The sequence below is a fragment of the Crotalus tigris genome, unplaced genomic scaffold (genome assembly GCF_016545835.1).
Source record: "Crotalus tigris isolate CLP2741 ecotype Arizona unplaced genomic scaffold, ASM1654583v1 scf7180000017997.644853, whole genome shotgun sequence".
In the NCBI taxonomy this organism is placed as follows: Eukaryota; Metazoa; Chordata; class Lepidosauria; order Squamata; family Viperidae; genus Crotalus; species Crotalus tigris.
The window spans coordinates 401,729-423,850 of NW_024096763.1; the positions used below are offsets into that span (position 1 = coordinate 401,729).

The 22,122-nt window shown below is 44.9% G+C and overlaps 1 protein-coding gene across 5 annotated transcripts in view; it reads left to right on the forward strand.

Annotated features, from left to right (window-relative positions):
* The window catches only part of C2CD3 (C2 domain containing 3 centriole elongation regulator), a 96,241-nt gene that overhangs the window by 49,878 nt on the left and 24,241 nt on the right, over positions 1-22,122 (forward strand). For 4 of the 5 annotated variants that reach the window (XR_005557062.1, XM_039346458.1, XM_039346456.1 and 1 more), the window contains exons 24-30: positions 821-1,120; positions 8,536-8,674; positions 11,768-11,832; positions 13,105-13,292; positions 14,219-14,325; positions 15,484-15,630; positions 17,953-18,155. Coding sequence is in view for 4 of the 5 variants with exons in the window: in XM_039346458.1 (XP_039202392.1) it covers positions 821-1,120; positions 8,536-8,674; positions 11,768-11,832; positions 13,105-13,292; positions 14,219-14,325; positions 15,484-15,630; positions 17,953-18,155 (1,149 nt within the window). In the remaining variant the exon portion in view is untranslated. The remainder of the gene's footprint in view (positions 1-820; positions 1,121-8,535; positions 8,675-11,767; positions 11,833-13,104; positions 13,293-14,218; positions 14,326-15,483; positions 15,631-17,952; positions 18,156-22,122) is intronic. The other variant, XM_039346457.1, reaches the window with a different exon arrangement.

The following is a 22,122-nucleotide window of genomic DNA, read 5'->3' on the forward strand; positions in this document are numbered from 1 at the left end:
CCCTGACAGCCCCGAAGAAGCGCCGATCAGCTGGAAAGCGGCATTGATCCTGGCGCTCCCGCTGAGCCCCGACAGCCCTGCAGCTCCAGCCGTCTCTCACTCAGGCTTGTGCGGTGCTGCCCCCGGTTCAGCTCATTCTCCTCCCCTGCTTTTCTGGGATGGTCGCGTACCCCCTGCCAGGTGCCAATGGACCACAGTTGAAAAGCCCTGTTCTGAAAAGCACAGGTAATCCTCAACTTGCGACCAAAATTTCTGCTGCAAAGCAAGACAGCTGAGAGCCCTGCCCCGTTTTACCACCTTTCTTGTCACCGTTGTTAAGCGAATCACTGCAGCTGTTAAGTTGGTAACGCGGTTTGTTAAGCGAATATGGCTTCCCCCTTAGCTCTGATTGTCAAAAGGTCACAAAAGGGGATCACGTGACCCCAGGATACTGCAACCTTCATAAATGCGAGCCGGTTGCCAAGCGTCCGAATTCCGATCGCGTGACCATTGGGAAGCTGCGACGGTCGTAAGTGTGAGAAACAGTCCTAAGTCCCTTTTTGTTCAGTCCTGTTGAAACTTTGAACGATGGCAAGAAAGGTCGTAAAATTCCCTTAACGACTGCCTCGCTTACCAGTGGAAAGGTTGGGCTCCACTGTGGTCATAAGTCAAGGACTACCTGTAAAAGTTGGTTCAATTTAAGGTAAATCTTATGGCCCCGTGAACCAACGGCAAAGTCAACCTGTGGGTTGGTTCCTCGTTCGAAAACCGAGCAGCTTCTTCTCAGCGGGGCGAGAACTGCAATCTTGAACGAGCCTCCCCTTCCTCCCCTTGTCTGCAGGTGTCTTTCCCTTGTTCCGACGAAACGCTGCCAACCTGGGCGGAGCCGGGCTACGCGTTCACATTGCGGTGACACCTGCTGGTTCATCGGGCGGGCCTGGGAACTCCGAAGATGACCGGGATAGCAGCAACAGCAACAGCGTTGAAGAAAAGAAGGCAGCAGAACAGCAAGTGGAAGTCCGCACGGAGGCGAATCCTCCCGTCGACGAGCTCCCACAGGAAAAGCCACCTGTGAGTGATCTGGAGAACACGTTCGCCGCGAGCGTTCTCGTGGAAAGAGCCATGCACCTAAGCTTAAAAGGTAAGCCGGTTGTCAGTCCTGCCTCAGCTGGAACCTTTAAGCAAGGACGATCCTTGACTCCATTCGTTTAAGTATCGTATGCTAAAGGCGATATCTCAGGGGCTGCCATAAAGAAGAGGGAATTAAGCTATTCTCCAAAGCACCTGAAGGCAGGACAAGAAGCAACGGGTGGAAACTAATCAAGGAGAGAAGCAACCTAGAACTAAGGAGAAACTTCTGACAGTGAGAACAATTAATCAGTGGAACAACCTGCCTCCAGAAGCAGTAAATGCTCCAACACTGGAAGTTTTTAAGAAGAGACTGGACAGCCATTTGTCCGAAATGGTGTAGGGTTTCCTGCCCGAGCAGGGGGTTGGACTAGATGACCTCCAAGATCCCTTCCAACTTTACTACTATTATTATTATTAAGGTCAAGTGGAATAATAATATAATAATAATAGTAGTAGTAGTAATAATAATAATAATAAAAAAGCTGGAAGGGACCTTGGAGGTCATCTAGTCCAACCCCCTACTTCTGGATGGATAGCTGTTGGTGCCCTCTGCAATCCTCCAACTAGGACAGAGGTAGGCAACCTTGGCTCTTTTATGACTTGCGGACTTCAGCTCCCAGAATTCCTGAGCCAGCCATGCTGAGGGGAAAGAGAGGTTTCCAAGCTGAGCCATGCCGGCTGAGGAATTCTGGGAGTTGAAGTCCGCGAGTCATGAAGGGGCCATAGTTCCCCCACGCTGGCTGAGGAATTCTGGGAGTTGAAGTCCGCGAGTCATGAAAGGGCCATAGTTCCCCCACGCTGGCTGAGGAATTCTGGGAGTTGAAGTCCACGAGTCATGAAGGGGCCATTGTTCCCCCATGCTGGCTCAGGAATTCTGGGAGTTGAAGTCCACGAGTCATGAAGGGACCATAGTTCCTCCATGCTGGCTCAGGAATTCTGGGAGTTGAAGTCCACGAGTCATGAAGGGATCATAGTTCCCCCATGCTGGCTCAGGAATTCTGGGAGTTGAAGTCCGCGAGTCATGAAGGGGCCATAGTTCCCCCATGCTGGCTGAGGAATTCTGGGAGTTGAAGTCTGCGAGTCATGAAGGGGCCATAGTTCCCCCACGCTGGCTAAGGAATTCTGGGAGTTGAAGTCCATGAGTCATGAAGGGGCCATAGTTCCTCCATTCTGGCTGAGGAATTCTGGGAGTTGAAGTCCCCGAGTCATAAAAGAGCCAAAGTTGCCTACCTCTGAACTAGGATATAATCCTCATCCTAACCTAATCTTTTTTTTTTTTCTTTACGCTGTGGCCTTCAAATTCATCATTCGAATGGCCTTTAATAATATTTTTGAAACATCGGAAAAATATATTTCTAATATATTCAGATAAGCCTTAAAAGAGGCATGTCCAACTCGTGGCCTACAGTTCATATAATTTAAAAAAAAAAAACTAAAGGGGTTTTGTTATTTATATACGTTAGCTACATATCATATTCAGAGAGTCCCCGACTTACAACAATTTCTTTAATGATTGTTCAGAGTTCCGACGTCACTGAAAAAAAAAGGGACTTAGGGCTGTTTTTCATACGTAACGACCGTTGCATCGTCCCTGTGGTCACAGGATCAAAATTCACACGCTTGGCAACTGACTCATATTTATGACGGTCGCAGTGTCCCTGGGTCACGTGATCCCCTTTTGGGACTTTGTGACAAGCAAAGTCGATGGGGAAGCCAGATTCGCTTAACACTTGTGGCGAGAAAGGTTGGAAAATGGGGCAGAGCTCACTTAGCAAATGTTTCGCTGAAGCAACAGAAATTTTGGGCTCCATGGTGGTCATAACTGAAGGACTATGCGTACAATACAATACAGTGATAAAATAAAATGCAAGCGTTTGCAATTCAGCCAGGCTGGAAGTAGAAGGGGGCAGCCATCTCCTGGGTGATTGACCCAAAGTCACCCAGATAGCTTTCATGGCTAAAGCAGGACTAGAACTCACCGTCTCCTGGTGATTGGCCCAAAGTCACCCAGCTACTTTTCATGGCTAAAGCAGGACTAGAATTTAGTGTCTCCAGGTGATAGTCCCAAAGTCACCCAGTTGGCTTTCATGCCTAAGGTGGGACTATAACTCGCCGTCTCCTGGTGATTGGCCCAAAGTCACGCAGTTGGCTTTCATGCCTAAGGTGGGACTAGAACTCACCGTCTCCCGGTGATTGGTCCAAAGTCATTCAGCCGACTTTCATGTTTAAGGCGGAACTAGAACTCACCGTCTCCTGGTGATTGGTCCAAAGTCAGCCGGCTTTCATGCCTAAGACGGGACTAGAACTCATCGTCTCCTGGTGATTGGCCCAAAGTCACCCAGTTGGCTTTCATGCCTAAGGTGGGACTAGAACTCACCGTCTCCTGGTGATTGGCCCAAAGTCACCCAGCTGGTGTCAGTGCCTGAGACAGGACTAGAACTCAGCATTTGGGGTAAGCTATTGAGTATGATAAAAGAACAAAGCAGAGTAGATCGGAGCGGAATGGAATGGAATGAAATGCAGGCGTTTACAATTCAGCCAAGGTGGGAATCAAGGGGGGCAGCCTTTGTTCTGCTTTTGATGCCGGGCGGACCTTATTCCTAGAATTTCCTCCCCCGCAGGGTGTTTTCTTGGCCCTTGTGCTCTGTTCCGTCCCGATGCGCTCCAAAACTTCGTGCCGAAGGCCAGCCCCGCCGGATTCAACCAGACGAATCCATTGAGCGCCTTCCCCATATTTCCCCCAAGCTGGCTTCCAGAGCAGGTTAAAGAGTAGTTGGGAAATTATTTTCAGAGTTTCCTCCCCTCGCTCAAAGTACGACTTCCCTCCTCTTTGCACCGCTGACACCTTCCTCCTACCTTTTTTATTTTATTTTTTTTAATTTTAGTTTGTCCTCTGCCTTCAGGAAGAGCCACCCACCGCTTCAGCAAATTCTTGCGTTTGGTTTTATTAGCATGCCCAATCGCATTGCAGGGGAGCCCAAAGTGTACGTCGTCGCTGATTTTTTTCACACGTCTGTTTTCTCCCAAGTTATTCAAGACAGGCCAAGCTTGACAACTGGCAGCTCAGCTGGGGTCAGCACCAACAAAAGCGGCCGTTTCTAGTAATAGTAGTGATAAAAGTGGGAAGGGACCTCGGGGGGTCATCTAGTCCAACCTCCTGCTCAGGCAGGAAACCCTGTACCGATTCGGACAAACGGCTGTCCAGTCTCTTAGAATAGAATAAGAGTAGGAAGGGACCTTGGAGATCATCTAGTCCAACCCCCTGCTCAGGCAGGAAGCCCTACACCGTTTCAGACAAACGGCTGTCCAGTCTCTTAGAATAGAATAAGAGTAGGAAGGGACCTTGGAGGTCATCTAGTCCAACCCCTTGCTCAGGCAGAAAGTCCTACACTGTTTCAGACAAATGGCTGTCCAGTCTCTTAGAATAGAATACAGTTGGAAGGGACCTTGGAGGTCATCTAGTCCAACCCCCTGCTCAGGCAGGAAGCCCTACACCGTTTCGGACAAATGGCTGTCCAGTCTCTTCTTAAAAGCTTCCAGTGTTCTCACGCAGGGCTGGGGAAGAGAGACCGATCAGAAAATAAAAGGATTTTATACAAGGGGTTCTCGACTTACAACCATCTGTTTTGTGATCATTCAGAGTCAGAGCTTGTTTCAGTATCTTAGTTTTTTGTATCTCCAATCTTTATTCTTTATCATTAGCTTGAAATATTTGTATTCTAATTCTGTTTTAGTCTATTCTACTCTATTCTAATTCTAATTCTATTCCCTATTCTGTTCTGTATTCTATTCTATTCGGTTCCATTCTATTTCTGTTTCTATTTCATTCTATTCTATTCTATTCTATTCTGTATTTCTATTCTGTGTTTCTATTCTAGTCTAGTCTATTCTCATCACATACTATTTTCCTATTGTATTCTATTCTATTCTATTCTATATTCTATTCTATACTCTATTCTGTATTTCTATTCTATTCTGTATTTCTATTCTGTATTTCTATTCTGTTCTATTCTGTTCTGTATTTCTACTCTTTTCTATTCTGTATTTCTATTCTGTATTTCTATTCTGTATTTCTATTCTGTTCTATTCTGTTCTGTATTTCTACTCTTTTCTATTCTGTATTTCTATTCTATATTTCTATTCTGTATTTCTATTCTGTATTTCTATTCTGTTCTGTTCTGTGTTTCTACTCTTCTATTCTGTATTTCTATTCTGTATTTCTATTCTGTTCTGTTCTGTATTTCTATTCTTTTCTATTCTATATTTCTAGTCTGTATTTCTGTTCTATTCTATTCTTTATTTTCTATTCTATTCTATTCTGTATTTTCTATTATACTGTATTCTATTCTGTATTTCTATTCTATTCTATTCTGAATTTCTATTCTATTCTATTCTATTTTATTCTATATTGGTCAAGGCCATAGCCTATAGAGTTTTATTACAGAGCGTCCAAGATTTTGCAGTTGAAACCAGAAGTGGGTAGATTTGCTGATTTTTATATAATAACTTTCTTTGGACAAGGATGAGAAAATGCATTAGTTGAAGGTACAGTGGGCAGATGCTGGGAAAGGACAGCCATTGGTGCAAAAGAAACAGGAGTCAAAAGGCCAGCCAGGACAGGAAAACAGAATTAATGTCCTAGGAAAAAGTCTTAATATTATTATCTGGGTATTACTCCCCTGTAGCACCCTGGGCACTAGAGGGGAATCTGCAGGGAAATGCAACTACAGAAACAAAGAGGTCGTAAATCAGGGGTCTTCAAACTTGGCCGCTTTTAAGACTGGTGGACTTCAACTCCCAGAATGCCTCAGCCAGCCTTGAGGGCTGGCTGAGGAATTCTGGGAGTTGAAGTCCATCAGTCTTAAAGCGGCCCGGTTTGGCTGGCTGAGGAATTCTGGGAGTTGAAGTCCACAGGTCTGAAAGTTGCCAAGTTTGAAGGCCCTTGTTGTAAATTCTTGACTCAACAACCGCAGCTGAGCCGAAAATTTGCATTGCTAAGCAATACATCCGTTAAGCGAGTTTTGCCCCATTTTATGCCCTTTCTCGCCCGGTTTGTTAAGTGAATCGCTGGAACCAGTAACACAGTTGTTGAGTGAGACCGGCTTCCCCCATTGACGTTGCTTGTCAGATGTTCGAAAAAGGGGGTCACAACGACACTGGGATACCTGCAGCCGTCACAGACACAAGTCGGTTGCCCACCGTCCAAATTTTAATCCCACGACTTCGGGAATGCTGCTGTGGTCATAAGTGAGAAAAACGCTTGAGCGCCGTTGTCGCTCTGAGCAGCCACTGAACAAATGGTTGTGAGTCGAGAACACACACACCCGCAAAACAAAACCAGCATCACATCTGAAGGCAGAAGAGAGAGGCTGAACCCAGTTAGTGGATAGGCCATTTGCCTTCTGAATCTTGTAAAGATGAAATCAGCTATAATAATAATAATAATAATAGTAGTAGTAGTAGTAGTAGTAGTAGTAATAATGGACCTGGCAATGGCTAAGAGCAGGAAAATTGAAGAAAGAGACCGAGGGACTAATTCTGGCTGCACAAGACCAAGCCTTAAGGACAAATGCATACAAAGTCAAAATTGAGAAGACAGCAACAGACAGTAAGTGCCGCCTATGCAAAGAAGCTGAAGAAACAGTGGACCACTTGGTAAGCTATTGCAAGAAGATTGCACAGACTGATTACAAGCAGCGGCATGACAAAGTAGCAACAATGGTGCATTGGAAGATCTGCAAAAAATATCATTTGCCTGTAAGCAAAAACTGGTGGGATCATAAAATAGAGAAAGTCATAGAAAATGATAAAATTAAACTGCTCTGGGACTTCAGAATTCAAACAGACAAGCACCTGCAACATAACACCCCAGACTTAACAATTGTCGATAAGAAAGACAAAAAAGTCTGGATAGTGGACGTGGCAGTGCCTGGAGACAGCAGAATAGAAGAGAAAGAACTGGAGAAGATAACAAAATACAAAGACCTACAAATAGAAATAGAAAGACTGTGGCAAAAGCAAGCAAGGGTAGTACCAATAGTATAGGCTCCTTGGGTGCAATCCCAAAACAACTGGGGCACCACTTGAACACCATTGGCATTGACAAATTCGCTATTAGTCAATTGCAAAAGGCGGCCTTACTAGGAACTGCTTCCATCCTGCGACGAGATCTGTAATACCATCAAACATCCACATCTGCCTATCCCAGGTCCTGGGTAAGGACTCGATAGGTAGACAAAATGCCAAATCCAGTCTGAACATCTGGCCGACTGTGCGATGATCCATAATAATAATAATGTTGGAAGGGACCTTGGAAGTCATCTAGTCCAACCCCCTGCTCAGGCAGGAAACCCTACACCGTTTCAGACTGATGGTCGTCCAGTCTCTTCTTAAAAACCTCCAGTGATGAAGGAAAGAAGGAAGGAAGGAAGGAAGGATAACAGAATAACAAATTTGGAAGGGACCTTGGAGGTCATCTAGTCCAACCTGCTCAGGCAGGAAACCCTATACCAGTGATGGCGAACCTTTTAGAGACCGAGTGCCCAAAAACTGGCCCCGCCCTTGCTCCAGCCCCTGCCCCGCCCCCACCCCGCCTGCCTGCAGGGCCACTCACCGCCTCCAGGGCCCGCCGCAAATTACCCAGGCAGCCCAGCAGCGCCATGGCGCCCACGCCCTCTGCCCGTGCCCCGCAGCATCAACTATGCGTGATGGGGCATGAGGGCAGAGTCTTTTCTACGCTGCCTGGCTGCCATGTCCTTGGCTGTGCTGCTCTGTGTGGGCCACACTTGGGGGTGACTTTTCTCCAGGGGGGCTGCTGGGAAGGAATGGGCCATGGGGGGGAGGTGGGGCTGGGGCAACAGCACGTGCGCCCACAGAGAGGGCTCTGAGTGCCACCTCTGGCACCCGTGCCATAGGCTCGCCACCACTGCCCTATACCACTTCAGACAAATGGCTGTCCAGTCTCTTCTTAAAAATGTCCAGTGTTGGAGCATTCACCGCTTCTGGAGGCAGGTGGTTCCACTGGTTAATTGTTCTGACTGTCAGGAAGTTTCTCCTTAGTTCTAGGTTGCTTCTCTCCTGGATTAGAGGCAGAAGAATGTCAACTTTTGTTTTTCCCAAGAAACGTAAACGCCAAACGTGGCTAGTTAAGTCCAGATTTTTCACTGTCAGCCCCTTGCATGAAGCCAGAATCATAACATTGTTCCCAACCCAGACCTCTTTCACCTTCGGTATCCTGCCTTGAGCGGAGGGTTGGACTAGAAGACCTCTGAGGTCCCTACCAGCTCTAGGATTCTACCTTCTATTAATGCAGTTTTTCAGCTTTCCTGCCGTTGAGAAACCACCCAGGTTAAAAGACTTTTTGTTTCTTTGTCGTTGAAGTTATCACAGAACGCAAACTGATAATCTAAATTGCTCGGTTTTCAGGGAGCCCTCTGGCAGAGCGGGGTGTGACGTCTCCCAGTAGCTACGTGTCCTTCGTGGCCACAGATGCCGATAACCCTTTTACCACTGCCACGGTGGAAAACACGGACTCCCCCGTGTGGGATTTTCAGCAGCAGACAAGGTAGGTTAAGACATCCCGAAATAATCCGGTCGGAAATAACGCAAGACGTCAGAATTGTCCATCATAAATACGAGCCGGTTGCCAAAGGTCTTGAATTTTGATCACGTGGCCCTGGGATTGCCGCAACGGCCGTCAGTCTGAAAATTGGTCACTCTTCTTTTTTCCAGTGCTGTGGTAACTTTGAAAGGTTACTAAACGGATTGTTGTACACGGAGGGCTGCCTGTAGCAGCTCTTCATGAGGTTTTTGCGTTCCTTTTTGTGTCCTTTCATATCGGTGAAATGTAAAAATGGTGTTTGTGTGGAAATAGAATAGAATAGAATAGAATAGAATAGAATAGAATAGAATAGAATAGAATAGAATAGAATAGAATAGAATAGAATAGAATAGAAATACAGAAGAGAAGAGAAATACAAAATAGAATAGAATAGAAATATAGAATAGAATAGAATAGAATAGAATAGAATAGAATAGAATAGAATAGAAATATAGAATACATAGAAGAGAAGAGAAATACAAAATAAAATAGAATAGAATAGAAATATAGAATAGAATAGAATAGAAATATAGAATAGAATAGAATAGAAATACAGAAGAGAAGAGAAATACAAAATAGAATAGAATAGAAATATAGAATAGAATAGAATAGAAATATAGAATACAAATATAGAAGAGAAGAGAAATACAAAATAAAATAGAATAGAATAGAAATATAGAATAGAATAGAAATATAGAATAGAATAGAATAGAAATATAGAATAGAATAGAATAGAATAGAATAGAAAAGAAATACAGAAGAGAAGAGGAGAGGAGAAGAGAAGAGAAGAGAGAAATACAAAATAGAATAGAATAGAATAGAATAGAATAGAATAGAATAGAATAGAATAGAATAGAAGGGACCTTGGAGGTCTTCTAGTCCAACCCCCTGCTCAAACAGGAGAACCTACACCATCTCAGATAGGTGAATGTCCAGTCTCTTCTTAAAAACCTCCAGTGATGGAACGCTCACGATTTCTGGTGGCAAGCTGTTCCACCGGTTAATTGTCCTCACTGTTAGGAAGTTTCTCCTTAATTCCAGGCTGCTTCTCTCCTTGATGTCTTTCCATCCGTTGTTTCTTGTCTTTCCCTCTGGTGCTTTGGAGAATAATGTGACCCCCTCCTCTTTTTTGGGGCAGCCCCTGAGATACTGGAAGACTGCTATCATGTCTCCCCTATTTCTTCTTTTTTCTAGACTAGCCAAACCCAAATCCCGCAGCCGTTCTCTGTATGTTTTAGTCTCCAGGCCCTCATCTGAGTTGCATGTGGGTCTGTGTTTTTGCCTTCCTTATAATATGTAGAGAGGCATAGTATTAAACACCGAGATCATTGAAATGTGAGCTGCCAGCATATTTAAAATGCTGATAACAGCAAGATTATGTTTTGCTGTGTTTTGAGACAGGGCCGAAAAGCAGCAAAAAAACCTGACCTATAGGTTGTTCTGGAAATACAATCATGGTTACTATTTTGTGCCCATAGAAACCAGGATTCTAGACCAGCCAAGTTTATCCTTTATGATTTTCTAAACATTCCCACCTTCATCTATAGAGGGCTGGGAACGCTCCTCGGCTTATGACCACAATTAGAATAGAAAAATAGAGTTGGAAGGGACCTTGGAGGTCATCTAGACCAGGGCTTTTCAACCAGTGGTACAGGTACCACCTGTGGTCCATTGGCACCTGGCAGGGGGTACGCGACCATCCTAGAAAAGGGGTCATGGGGGAGGGGAATGAGCTGAACCGGGGGCAGCACCGCACAAGCCTGAGCGAGAGACGGCTGGAGCTGCAGGGCTGTCAGGGCTCAGCGGAAGCGCCAGGATCAGTCCCGCTTTCCAGCTGATTGGCGCTTCTTCGGGGCTGTCAGGGCTCAGCAGAAGCACCAGGATGAGCGCCAGGCTCCAGCTGGAGCTCAGCACTGATCCTGGCGCTTCTGCTGAGCCCGGAAGAAGCGCCGATCAGCTGGAATGTTGCAGCCTCTCCAGGGTCTTGTGATTTACATTCAGATGCTTGGCCACTGATTCATATTTATGATGGTCACAGTGTCCCAGGGTCGTGTGAAGTGACCAAAACCGGCTGCAACCACCCAGCAGATGGGGGGGGGATAAAAACCAAACACCCCCCACCCCACCCCTGCTGCCAATCCTTAACAGAAATGCTCACAACAATGAAAACTTCGGACAGGAGGAAGAGCGCGGCCGGGTGGGGAGGCAGGTGTCTTGCTCGGCTGTGGCTGGGGGGGCACTTTTTTCAGTGCCATTGTAACTTCAAAGAGTCACTAAGCGAACTGTTGTAAGTCGAGGACTACCTGTACTTTATCACTTTTTTCCTTTTTGGGGGGAGGTTATCACATTTTTGACCCCTTGCTAGGCGACTGGTGGTCCTCGGATGTTGCCATATCCTAAAAGTGGTACAATGGGTGAAAAGGTTGAAAAGCCCTGTTCTAGTCCATCCCCTTGCTTAAGCAGGAGACCCCCCCATACCATTTCAGACAAAGGGCTGTCCGGTCTCTTTTTAAAAACATCCACTGTTAGAGCATTGACAACTTCTGGAAGCAGGTAGTTCCACTGGTTAATTGTTCTGACTGTCAGGAATTTTCTCCTTAGTTCCAGGTTGCTTCTCTCCTTGATGAGTTTCCATCCGTTGCTTCTTGTCCTGCCTTCAGGCACTGAAAAAAGTAAACTTAGGACCGTTTTTCACACTTACGACCATTGTAGCAGCCCCACGGCCAGGTGATCAAAATTTGTACGCTTGGCAACTGACTCACGTTTATGACGGTCGCGGTGTCCCCCCGGGGTCACGCGATCCCCCCAAAGAGTAAGCCAGACTCTCTTAACCACAGCAGTGATGTCCTGAACAGCTGTGGCCAGGAAAGTCGTAAAAGGGGGCAGGACTCACTTAAGAACCGTCTCGCTTAGCAATGGAAATGTTGGGCTCAATGGTGGGTCATGTGCCGAGGACTGCCCGTACACCAAAAGCTTTCCCAACAAGCTGCTGGAAAGTGACATTTCCTCCAGCGGTGGTGTAAACGTGTTTCCGATTTGACTCTGATTCTTTTGCAGACTCTCCAAGGAGCTGCTGTTGGATTCCCAGAAAACTCTGGTCTTTAAAGTCTGGCATAAAGCAGGTACCCCTTTCTGCAGTCACAACTCCTTCCCGGCAAGCAAGCTCTGACGGTAGCGTAGCCATCTTATTTAAAAGAAATTGATGGATTGCGAGCTATCTGCCCATCCACCCTGTGCTGTGATATTCATTGTTGCTTGCGTATTGTTCAGGTATTCATTTGTGGTTTGCACATCTTACAGTGTATTTCAGTAAATGGATACCGAAAGAAATGTACTACTGCTGGTACTAATGATCAGTCAGAAGCTAAGAATGGAATGGAATGGAATAGAATATGGAATGGAATGGAATGGAATGGAATGGAATAGAATAGAATAGAATAGAATAGAATAGAATAGAATAGAATAGAATAGAATGGAAATATATGGAATGGAATAGAATAGAATAGAATATGGAATGGAATAGAATAGAATAGAATAGAACATGGAATGGAATAGAACATGGAATAGAATAAATAGAATAGAATAGAATAGAATAGAATAGAATAGAATAGAATAGAATAGAATAGAATAGAATAGAATTACAGAATGGAAATATATGGAATGGAATAGAATAGAATAGAATATGGAATGGAATATGGAATGGAATAGAATAGAATATGAAATGGAATAGAATAGAATATAGAAAATAGAATAGAGTAGAGTAGAATAGAATAGAATAGAATAGAATAGAATTACAGAATGGAAATATATGGAATGGAATAGAATAGAATAGAATATGGAATGGAATAGAATAGAATAGAATTACAGAATGGAAATATATGGAATGGAATAGAATAGAATAGAATAGAATAGAATAGAATAGAATATGGAATGGAATATGGAATGGAATGGAATATGGAATGGAATAGAATAGAATATGGAATGGAATAGAATATAGAACATAGAACATAGAATAGAAATAGAATAGAATAGAATAGAATAGAATAGAAATATGGAATAGAATAGAAATATAGAATAGAATAGAAGTAGAGTAGAATAGAATAGAACAGAACAGAACAGAACAAGGAATAGAATAGAATAGAATAGAATAGAATAGAATAGAATAGAATAGAATAGAATAGAATAGAATAGAATAGAATAGAATAGAATAGAATATGGAATGAGTATAGAGTAGAATAGAATAGAATAGAATAGAATAGAATAGAATAGAATAACACAGCTGGAAGGGACCTTGGAGGTCTTGGAGAAACCAAAGTTTCTCGTCATAAGGTGCAAATTTTGGCTGGCACCGCTGAGACGACCAGCCTGCTTTGACATGGCCGTTTTCCCTGCAGACGTGGAGCGAGTGATGGGCTTTGCCTCCGTGGACCTCTCGCCCCTGCTCTGCGGCTTCCAGCACATCTGCGGCTGGTACAACGTCACCGACCTCAGCGGGCAGTGCCGGGGGCAGGTGAAAGTCGCCGTCTGCCCACTCGAAAATATCGCTCACCTGAAAGGAGAGAGGCAGGCCAAAAGCTGCCAGGTAAAAGCACCGTCCCCCCCACACCTTTCCTCTTTCGTGGGACCAAAGGGCCTGCACGTTTTATTGTTTGTATTAATTTATTGTTTCATCAGTTCACTGCTTTATATATATTTATTTATTGTTTTATTAATTTGTTGTTTTATTTATTCGTGTTTGGTTTTTGTTTTGTTTTATTGTTTTATTTATTTACTGTTTTAACCATTTATTTTACCAATTTATTGTTTACCTATCTATGGTTTTATTAATTTGTTTTATTTATTTATTGTTTTATTTATTCGTTTTTGTTTCTTGTTTTATTGTTTGTTTTATTTTATTGTTTTTTTTATTTACTCTTTTACCGATTTACTGTTTCCCCAGTTTATTGTTTTATCTATCTATTGTTTTATTAATTTATTTTATTTATTCATGTTTTTCTTGTTTTCTTGTTTAAGTTTCTCCTTAATTCCAGGTTGCTTCTCTCCTTGATGAGTTTCCATTCGTTGCTTCTTGTCCTGCCTTCAGGTGCTTTGGAAAATAGCTTGACTCCCTCTTCTTTGGGGCAGCCCCTGAGATACTGGAAGGCTGCTATCCTGTCCCCCCTCGTCCTTCTCTTCATTAGACTAGACCAGTGTTTCCCAAACTTGACCATTTTAAGGCATGTGGACTTCAACTCCCAGAATTCCACAGCCAGCAACGCTGGCTGTGGAATTCTGGGAGTTGAAGTCCACATGCCTTAAAATGGTCAAGTTTGGGAAACACTGGACTAGACATACCCAATTCCAGCAACTGTTCCTTAAATGTTTTAGCCTCCAGTCCCCTAATCATGGTTTATGGTAGGTTTTACTCACTCATCTGCCGCTCACCTCCAGCTGGATGACCCGGTTCCTAACAGGTCATGGAACAGGAATGTGCTGGAGATGCCCACCTTAAGGCCTTTTGCTTCGCAGGTAAAGGACCCATATCCTCCGTTCTCCTCCTCCTTCTCCACAAGAGGCACGGCCAGATTTCCAGGATCTCCATGGAAGAAGAGCCCAGAAGCTCCCGGTCCTGCGAGGTGAGACAAAACAAGAGGTAGATGGTTTTTCCAAGTAAATAAAATGGTTGCAGGGCTGCAAAAATGTGGCATAGTGTTGGGCTTATTCCGTTGCAGGCACGCGTCGGCCGGGGTACCTCTCATTGTGGATCTGAGGCCTTCCCCAAAATTCTGGCAGGCTAAAATTTCAAATTTTACTTCCTCTGTTGTATCATGTGACAGCAAGACGAGTTGCATATACGGATGGTTGGATGGATGGATGGATGGATGGATGGATGGATGGATGGATGGATGGGGGCAGGCAGGCAGGCAGGTAGGAATAAAAGATGATAGGTGGATTGATGGATAGATGGATAGATAATAGATGGATAGATAAATAGTTAATAGATGGATAGAGATAATAGTAGGTAGATAGATAGATAGATAGATAGATAGATAGATAGATAGATAGATAGATAGATAGATAGATAGATAGATAGATAGGCAGGCAGGCAGACAGACAGACAGACAGACAGACAGATAGATAGATAGTAGATAGGTGGATAGAGAGAGATAGGCAGGCAGGCATGCAGGAACAGAAGATGATAGATGAATGGATGGATAGATCGATGGATAGATAATAGATGGATAGATAGTTAATAGAGAGAGAGAGGCAGGCAGGCAGGCAGGAATAGAAGATGATAGATGGATTTATGGATAGATAATAGATGGATAGATAAGTAGTTAATAGAGGGATAGACAGTAAATAGAGATAGTAGGTGGATAGAGAGAGGTAGGCAGGCAGGCATGTAGGAATAGAAGATGATGGATGGATAGATGGATAGATAATAGTTGGATAGATAAATGATAGATAGATAGATAGATAGATAGATAGATAGATAGATAGATAGATAGATAGATAGATAGATAGGCAGGCAGGCAGGCAGGCAGGCAGGCAGGCATGAATAGAAGATAGATGGATTGATGTATTGATAGGTGGATAGATAATAGATGGATAGATAAATACTTAATGGATGGATGGATGGATGGATAGATAGATAGATAGATAGATAGATAGATAGATAGATAGATAGATAGATAGATAGATAGATAGATAGATGATGTGTATGAACTTTCCTTGGGGGCAAATAGAAAACATTAGTGCTGCTCCAGGCCTAGCTGATGTTGTCTCTTCCTTAGCAGGACTGGATCCCGTTACAAAGAGCACGTGCAGAATGTCCGACGGTTCCACACGTCGTTACAGCAAGCGGAAGAAAACACGGACCACTTTGGAAGGCTCGATTCACTCTCGGGTCCCTCGCAGACGTCTCTCTTCAGAGCTCTCAGGTGAAAAGATTAAGCAAGGCTAGGCACGAACGTCACAGTAGCCCGAGCAGGAACTCGGCACGGAAGTCACCAGAAAGCAGGGGTCTTCCAACTTGGCCCTTTGATGACTTGTGGACCGCGCCTGGCTGAGGAATGCTGGGAGTTGAAGTCCACAAGTCATCAAAGGGCCACGTTTGAAGACCCCTGGTCTAGACCTAAGCCCGCAGTTTCATCAAAATGGCCGACTGAGGAATTCTGGGAGTTGAAGTCCACCAGTCTTAAAAGGGCCAAGTTTGAAGACCCCTGGACTCTGGTCCAACCCCCTGCTCAGGCAGGAAACCCTACACCATTTCAGACAAATGGCTGTCCAGTCTCTTAGAATAGAATAGAGTTGGAAGGGACTTTGGAGGTCATCTAGTCCAACCCCCTGCTCCGGCAGGAAACCTTACATTTCAGACAAATGGCTGTCCAGACAAAAGGGACTGGGTCATCTAGTCCAACCCCCTGCTCCGGCAGGAAACCTTACACCATTTCAGACATGTCCAGTCTCTTAGAATAGAGTTGGAAGGGACTTTGGAGGTCATCTAGTCCAACCCCCTGCTCCGGCAGGAAACCTTACACCATTTCAGACAAATGGCTGTCCAGTCTCTTAGAATAGAATAGAGTTGGAAGGGACTTTGGAGGTCATCTAGTCCAACCCCCTGCTCCGGCAGGAAACCTTACACCATTTCAGACAAATGGCTGTCCAGTCTCTTAGAATAGAATAGAGTTGGAAGGGACTTTGGAGGTCATCTAGTCAACCCCCTGCTCCGGCAGGAAATCTTACACCATTTCAGACAAATGGCTGTCCAGTCCCTCTTAGAATAGAATAGAGTTGGAAAGGGACTTTGGAGGTCATCTAGTCCAACCCCGCTCCGGCAGGAAACCTTACACCATTTCAGACAAATGGCTGTCCAGTCTATTAGAATAGAATAGAGGGAAGGGACTTTGGAGGTCACTAGTCAACCCCTGCTCCGGCAGGAAACCTATACACAATTTCAGACAAACGGCTGTCCAGTCTCTTAGAAAGAATAGAGTTGGAAGGGACTTTGGAGGTCATCTAGTCCATACCCCTGCTCCGGCAGGAAACCTTACACCATTTCAGACAAATGGCTGTCCAGTCTCTTAGAATAGAATAGAGTTGGAAGGGACTTTGGAGGTCATCTAGTCCAACCCCCTGCTCCGGCAGGAAACCTTACACCATTTCAGACAAATGGCTGTCCAGTCTCTTAGAATAGAATAGAGTTGGAAGGGACTTTGGAGGTCATCTAGTCCAACCCCCTGCTCCGGCAGGAAACCTTACACCATTTCAGACAAATGGCTGTCCAGTCTCTTCTTCAAAACGTCCAGTGTTGGAGCATTCCATTGAATGCATTCTATCTAATGCTACTATTGAGCAAGGTACCCCCTATACTATACCTGTGCATTTGAGGTTTTCTTGCCTAAATGTAGAACCTTGCTTTTTTCACCCTTGAATTTCATTCTGTTAGATAGCGCCCACTGTTCAAGTCTGTCCAGATCCTCCTGTATCCTAAGCCTGTCTTCTGGAGTGCTGGCTATTCCTGCCAGCTTGGTGTCATCTGCAAATTTGATGAGTTCCCCATCTATCCCCTCGTCCAGATTGTTGATGAAGATGTTGAAGAGTACTGGGCCCAGAACAGAGCCCTGGGGCACCCCACTACACACTTCCCTCCATGTAGATGCGGTTCCATTGAGGACCACACACTGAGTACGTCCGGTCAGCCAGCTACGGATCCATCTGGGGGCGATGCTGTCTAACCCGCATTGTTCTATCTCAGTGGTTCTCAACCTTTTTAATGCCGCGACCCCCAACCGGTTGTAAGTCGAGGACTACTCAACCGGTCATAAGTCAAGGACTCCTCAACTGGCGCAGCACCGTTTGCAGAATGGGACTTTTGGTGGGCTCAGCAGGGCAGAGACAGCCTGGACAATTCTTATTGGCTTTGGAAAGCCAATAGAATTAGACTCTATTCAAGAGAGTCTATTCTATTGGCTTTCAAAAGCCAATAGAATAAAAGGGAGTAGCACAGCTAAGGAAAAGGGGAAAAAAATGGTGGACTGTGTTGTTTGGCGACCCCCGTGAAATGGTCGTTCGACCCCAAATGGGGTCCCGACCCACAGTTTAAGAACCACTGTTCTATCTTGTCAAGTAGTAGGTTGTGGTCTACTTTATCAAATGCCTTACTGAAGTCCAAGTAAACTTCAGACGGTCACTAAACGAATGGTTGTAAGTCGAGGACCTAGTGTGCTAGAGGTTTACCTTGCACCTGATCTGTCTTCCAGAAAAAACCTGAACGAGCTGGACGAAATCCAGAGGTACTTCAGTGAGAAACTCACCAGACCTTTCACAGACTTAAATGCTCCTGGTAGCACCATGGATGGTCTTGACATCCCGAGAGCTTTCTCCAAGGAACTAGATCCAGAAGGAGACCATCTGCAGAAGAAGCCCACTCATCTGGTTTCTCAAGTTAGCAGCCAGAATGTCGGTAAGTTGTCCACCAACCGACGTGGTGGAGGTGGCTCTGGAGAAGACCGCAATGACTAATATAATACAATCCAATTTTATGCTCACAGTTGCCTTTGGCAGTGGGCATAAAATAATCCTTCACTTACAACAGGGGTCTTCTAACTTGGCCCTTTGATGACTTGTGGACTTCAACTCCCAGAATTCCTCAGCCAGGCACGCGTGCCTGGCTGAGGAATTCTGGGAGCTGAAGTCCACAAGTCATCAAAGGGCCAAGTTGGAAGAACCCTGACTTACAGCCACCATCAAACTCAAAATAGAGTAGACTAGAATTCTTTATTGGACACACGCAAGCAGTTTGTCTCCGGCACAGAAGCTCTCGGTGTGCACACAAGCAACAAGTGATAACGATTGCAAAATATCGATCGCGTGACCGCGTGGAGGCCACAACGGTCCTTAAGGGTGGGAAATGGTCACAAGCCACTTTTTCCAGCGCTGCTGTCACTTTGAACAGTCGCCAAACTAATGTTGCAAGTCGATCACATGACTCTGGGTCAGTGCAACCGTCACAGATCCACGCCAGTTGCCAAACCTCTGAATTTTGATCCCCTGACCCCAGGGATGCTGCGACGGCCGTTAACTGTGACAAACGGTCGTAAGTCATTTCCCAAATCAGAAGCATTTCCTAATAAATTGCGCCCTTTGTGAAAGGCATATATACAGTAGCTGTGACTTGGCAAGGCCGAAATGGAAGTATGTTGGTTTCTTGGATATCGCTTCGGTCTGTGACAGGGACCGGGATGGGCTTCTGCCTCAGCCCAAAACTTGGCAAAAGCAGAATTTAAGATTATTTGGGCTGTTTTGCAAACGTGTTAAAACACAAGTCTGGCCTGGTTCTTTTCCTGCAACATAAATGATAATGTGTGCTTGGAAATTAAATAGTATTTGCGCATAGAAAAGGCTGTCTTGGCATATCGGTGTGAGTCTGCATTTCTTGTTTTGCATCCTTCAAATCAGCAGTTTGAGGGGTTCTAAGTGCGTCAGGACATTTTAAATATTCCTGGTATAATTATGCAGCAAAGGACCCTCCGTGTTGTATTTCTGTCTGACTTCAGATTCTGGAGTTTTCTCTTTTTAATTTAGAGTCACAGCTCAAAGAAACATGAACTGGCCTGCTAAGACAGAATTTTTTACACTTTCAAAGTCCGGAAAAAACCAACCATCAACATTTTAATTCAGGAAGAAATGTCCCATTAGCTGTCAAAAAAGAGTGGAATAAATTGTTTTTAATACATGAGGTCCTTTACAGAAGGATAGAATCAAGATCACGTGAAGGGTTAATACCACTTTACAAGGCCTTGGTAAGGCCACACTTGGAATACGGAGTCCAGTTTTGGTCACCACGATGTAAAAAAGATGTTGAGACTCTAGAAAGAGGGCAGAGAAGAACAACAAAGATGACTAGGGGGCTGGAGGCTAAAACATATGAAGAACAATTGCAGAAATTGGGTATGTCCAGTTTAATTGTTCTCACTGTCAGGAAGTTTCTCCTTAGTTCCAGGTTGCTTCTCTCCTTGATTGGTTTCCACCCGTTGCTTCTTGTCCTGCCTTCAGGCGCTTTGGAGAATAGCTTGACTCCCTCTTCTTTGGGGCAGCCCCTGAGATACTGGAAGACTGCTATCCTGTCCCCCCTCGTCCTTCTCGTCATTAAACTAGACAGATCCAATTCCAGCAACTGTTCCTTGTATGCTTTGGCCTCCAATCCCCTGATCATCTTTGTTGTTCTTCTCTGCACTCTTTCTAGAGTCTCAACATCTTTTTTACATCATGGGGACCAAAACTGGATGCAGGATTCCAAGTGTGGCCTTACCAAGGCCTCGTAAAGTGGTATTAACCCTTCACTTGATCATGTGATACAAGCCAATTGATTATGTGGTCATGGAGATGCTATAGCGGTCATAAGCGTGAAACACGATCATCAGCCACTATTTTTTCCAGTGCCGTTATAACTTCGGATGATCACTAAATGAGTAAATTGAGGACGGCCTGTATTCATTTTGTACTCATTCTTTGTAAGTTTAATGTTGCACTTGTGTGGAATGGGATAGATCAGTGGTGGCGAACCTATGGCACGCGTGCCAGAGGCGGCACTCAGAGGCCTCTCTGTGGGCACGCGCGCCGTGCCCCGGAGATGGCAACTGTCCCTCTTCAACGAGCCGCCCGCTAACTCGCCGAGGTCCCACGTGGCCGGATGCATCCCAGCACCCATGCGCTCGCTGGCCTCTGTGTGCGGGGGGCCGATGGTGTCAATCAGTAGCCACCCCGGCCCCTGCTTCACCTTGCCCTGTGACAATGGCACTTACACCCTGCCTCGCCTCGCCTTGCCTCACCCTGCAGGACGAGCCTCCTGTCCACCGCCCCACCTGGCCGAGACCCCCTGGATCTCCCCCAACCCTGCCCGGCCCCCACAGGCGTCCCTCCACACGAGCAACATCGAGCTGGCCACGCCCCCATTGGCCACACCCACCCAATCTGCCACGAGCACCACAGCCACGCCCACCCAGTGGGCCGCGCCCACCCGGCACCCAGCAATACATAAGTGAGTTTTGGGTTGCAGTTTGGGCACTCGGTCTCTAAACCAGTGGTTCTCAACCTGTCGGTCAGGACCCCATTTGGGGTCGAACGACCATTTCACGGGGGTCGCCAAACAACGCAGTCTGCCATTTTTCCCCCCTTTTTCTTAGCTGTGCTACTCCCTTTTATTCTATTGCAGTGGTTCTCAACCTTTTTAATGCCGCGACCCCCAACCAGTCATAAGTCGAGGACTACTCAACCGGTCGTAAGTCGAGGACTACTCAACTGGTGCAGCACCGTTTGCAGAATGGGACTTTGGGCGGGCTCAGCAGGGCAGAGACAGCCTGGACAATTCCTATTGGCTTTTGAAAGCCAATAGAATTAGACTCTATTCAAGAGAGCCTATTCTATTGGCTTTCAAAAGCCAATAGAAGAAAAGGGAGTAGCACAGCTAAGGAAAAGGGGGGAAAAAATGGCGGACTGCGTTGTTTGGCGACCCCTGTGAAATGGTCGTTCGACTCCAAATGGGGTCCCGACCCACAGGTTGAGAACCCCTGTTCTATTGGCTTTTGAAAGCCAATAGAAGAGACTCTCTTGAATAGAGTCTAATTCTATTGGCTTTCAAAAGCCAATAGGAATTGTCCAGGCTGTCTCTGCCCTGCTGAGCCCGCCAAAAGTCCCACTCTGCAAACGGTGCTGCACCAGTTGAGTAGTCCTCAACTTACGACTGGTTGAGTAGTCCTCAACTTGGGGATTGAGTAGTCCTCAACCGGTTGGGGGTCGCGGCATTAAAAAGGTTGAGAACCACTGCTCTAAAAGGTTCGCCATCACTGGTCTAGGGTCTCCTGCTTGAGCAGGGGGCTGGACTAGAAGACCTCCAAGGTCCCTTCCGGCTCTCTTCTATTCGTAAGCCAGCCCGGTATCCCTGGCAATTGCACGAATGCTGAATCCTTCATGCTGGTCCCCCTTTCTTTTTTTTTTTTTTTTTTTTTTTTTTTTTATTGAAATTTTTCAAAAGTTTTACAAATAAAAATCCACCCCCCCCTCCCCAACCACCCCACCCCCCCCCCCGACTTCCCAGAACTGAATATAGGATTATTTAACAAATATTTTAAAAATAACATTTGCAATTTATAAAATAATTAATAATAATAATAAAAATCACAATAATAATATATATAATAATAATATAGATAACATAAACTTTAAAATGAATAATATATACTAAAAAAGAAAAAAAAAAAATAAAAAGAGAAAAGAGAGAGAGAAAGAAGAAAGAAGAAAGTAGACGAAGAATAAAGCATATATATATATATAAAAAAAAAATATATGAATAATAATACATAAAAAATGTATATATATAAAAAAGAAAAAGAAGAAAGAAAGAAAGAAAAAACAATCATTACAAATTATAA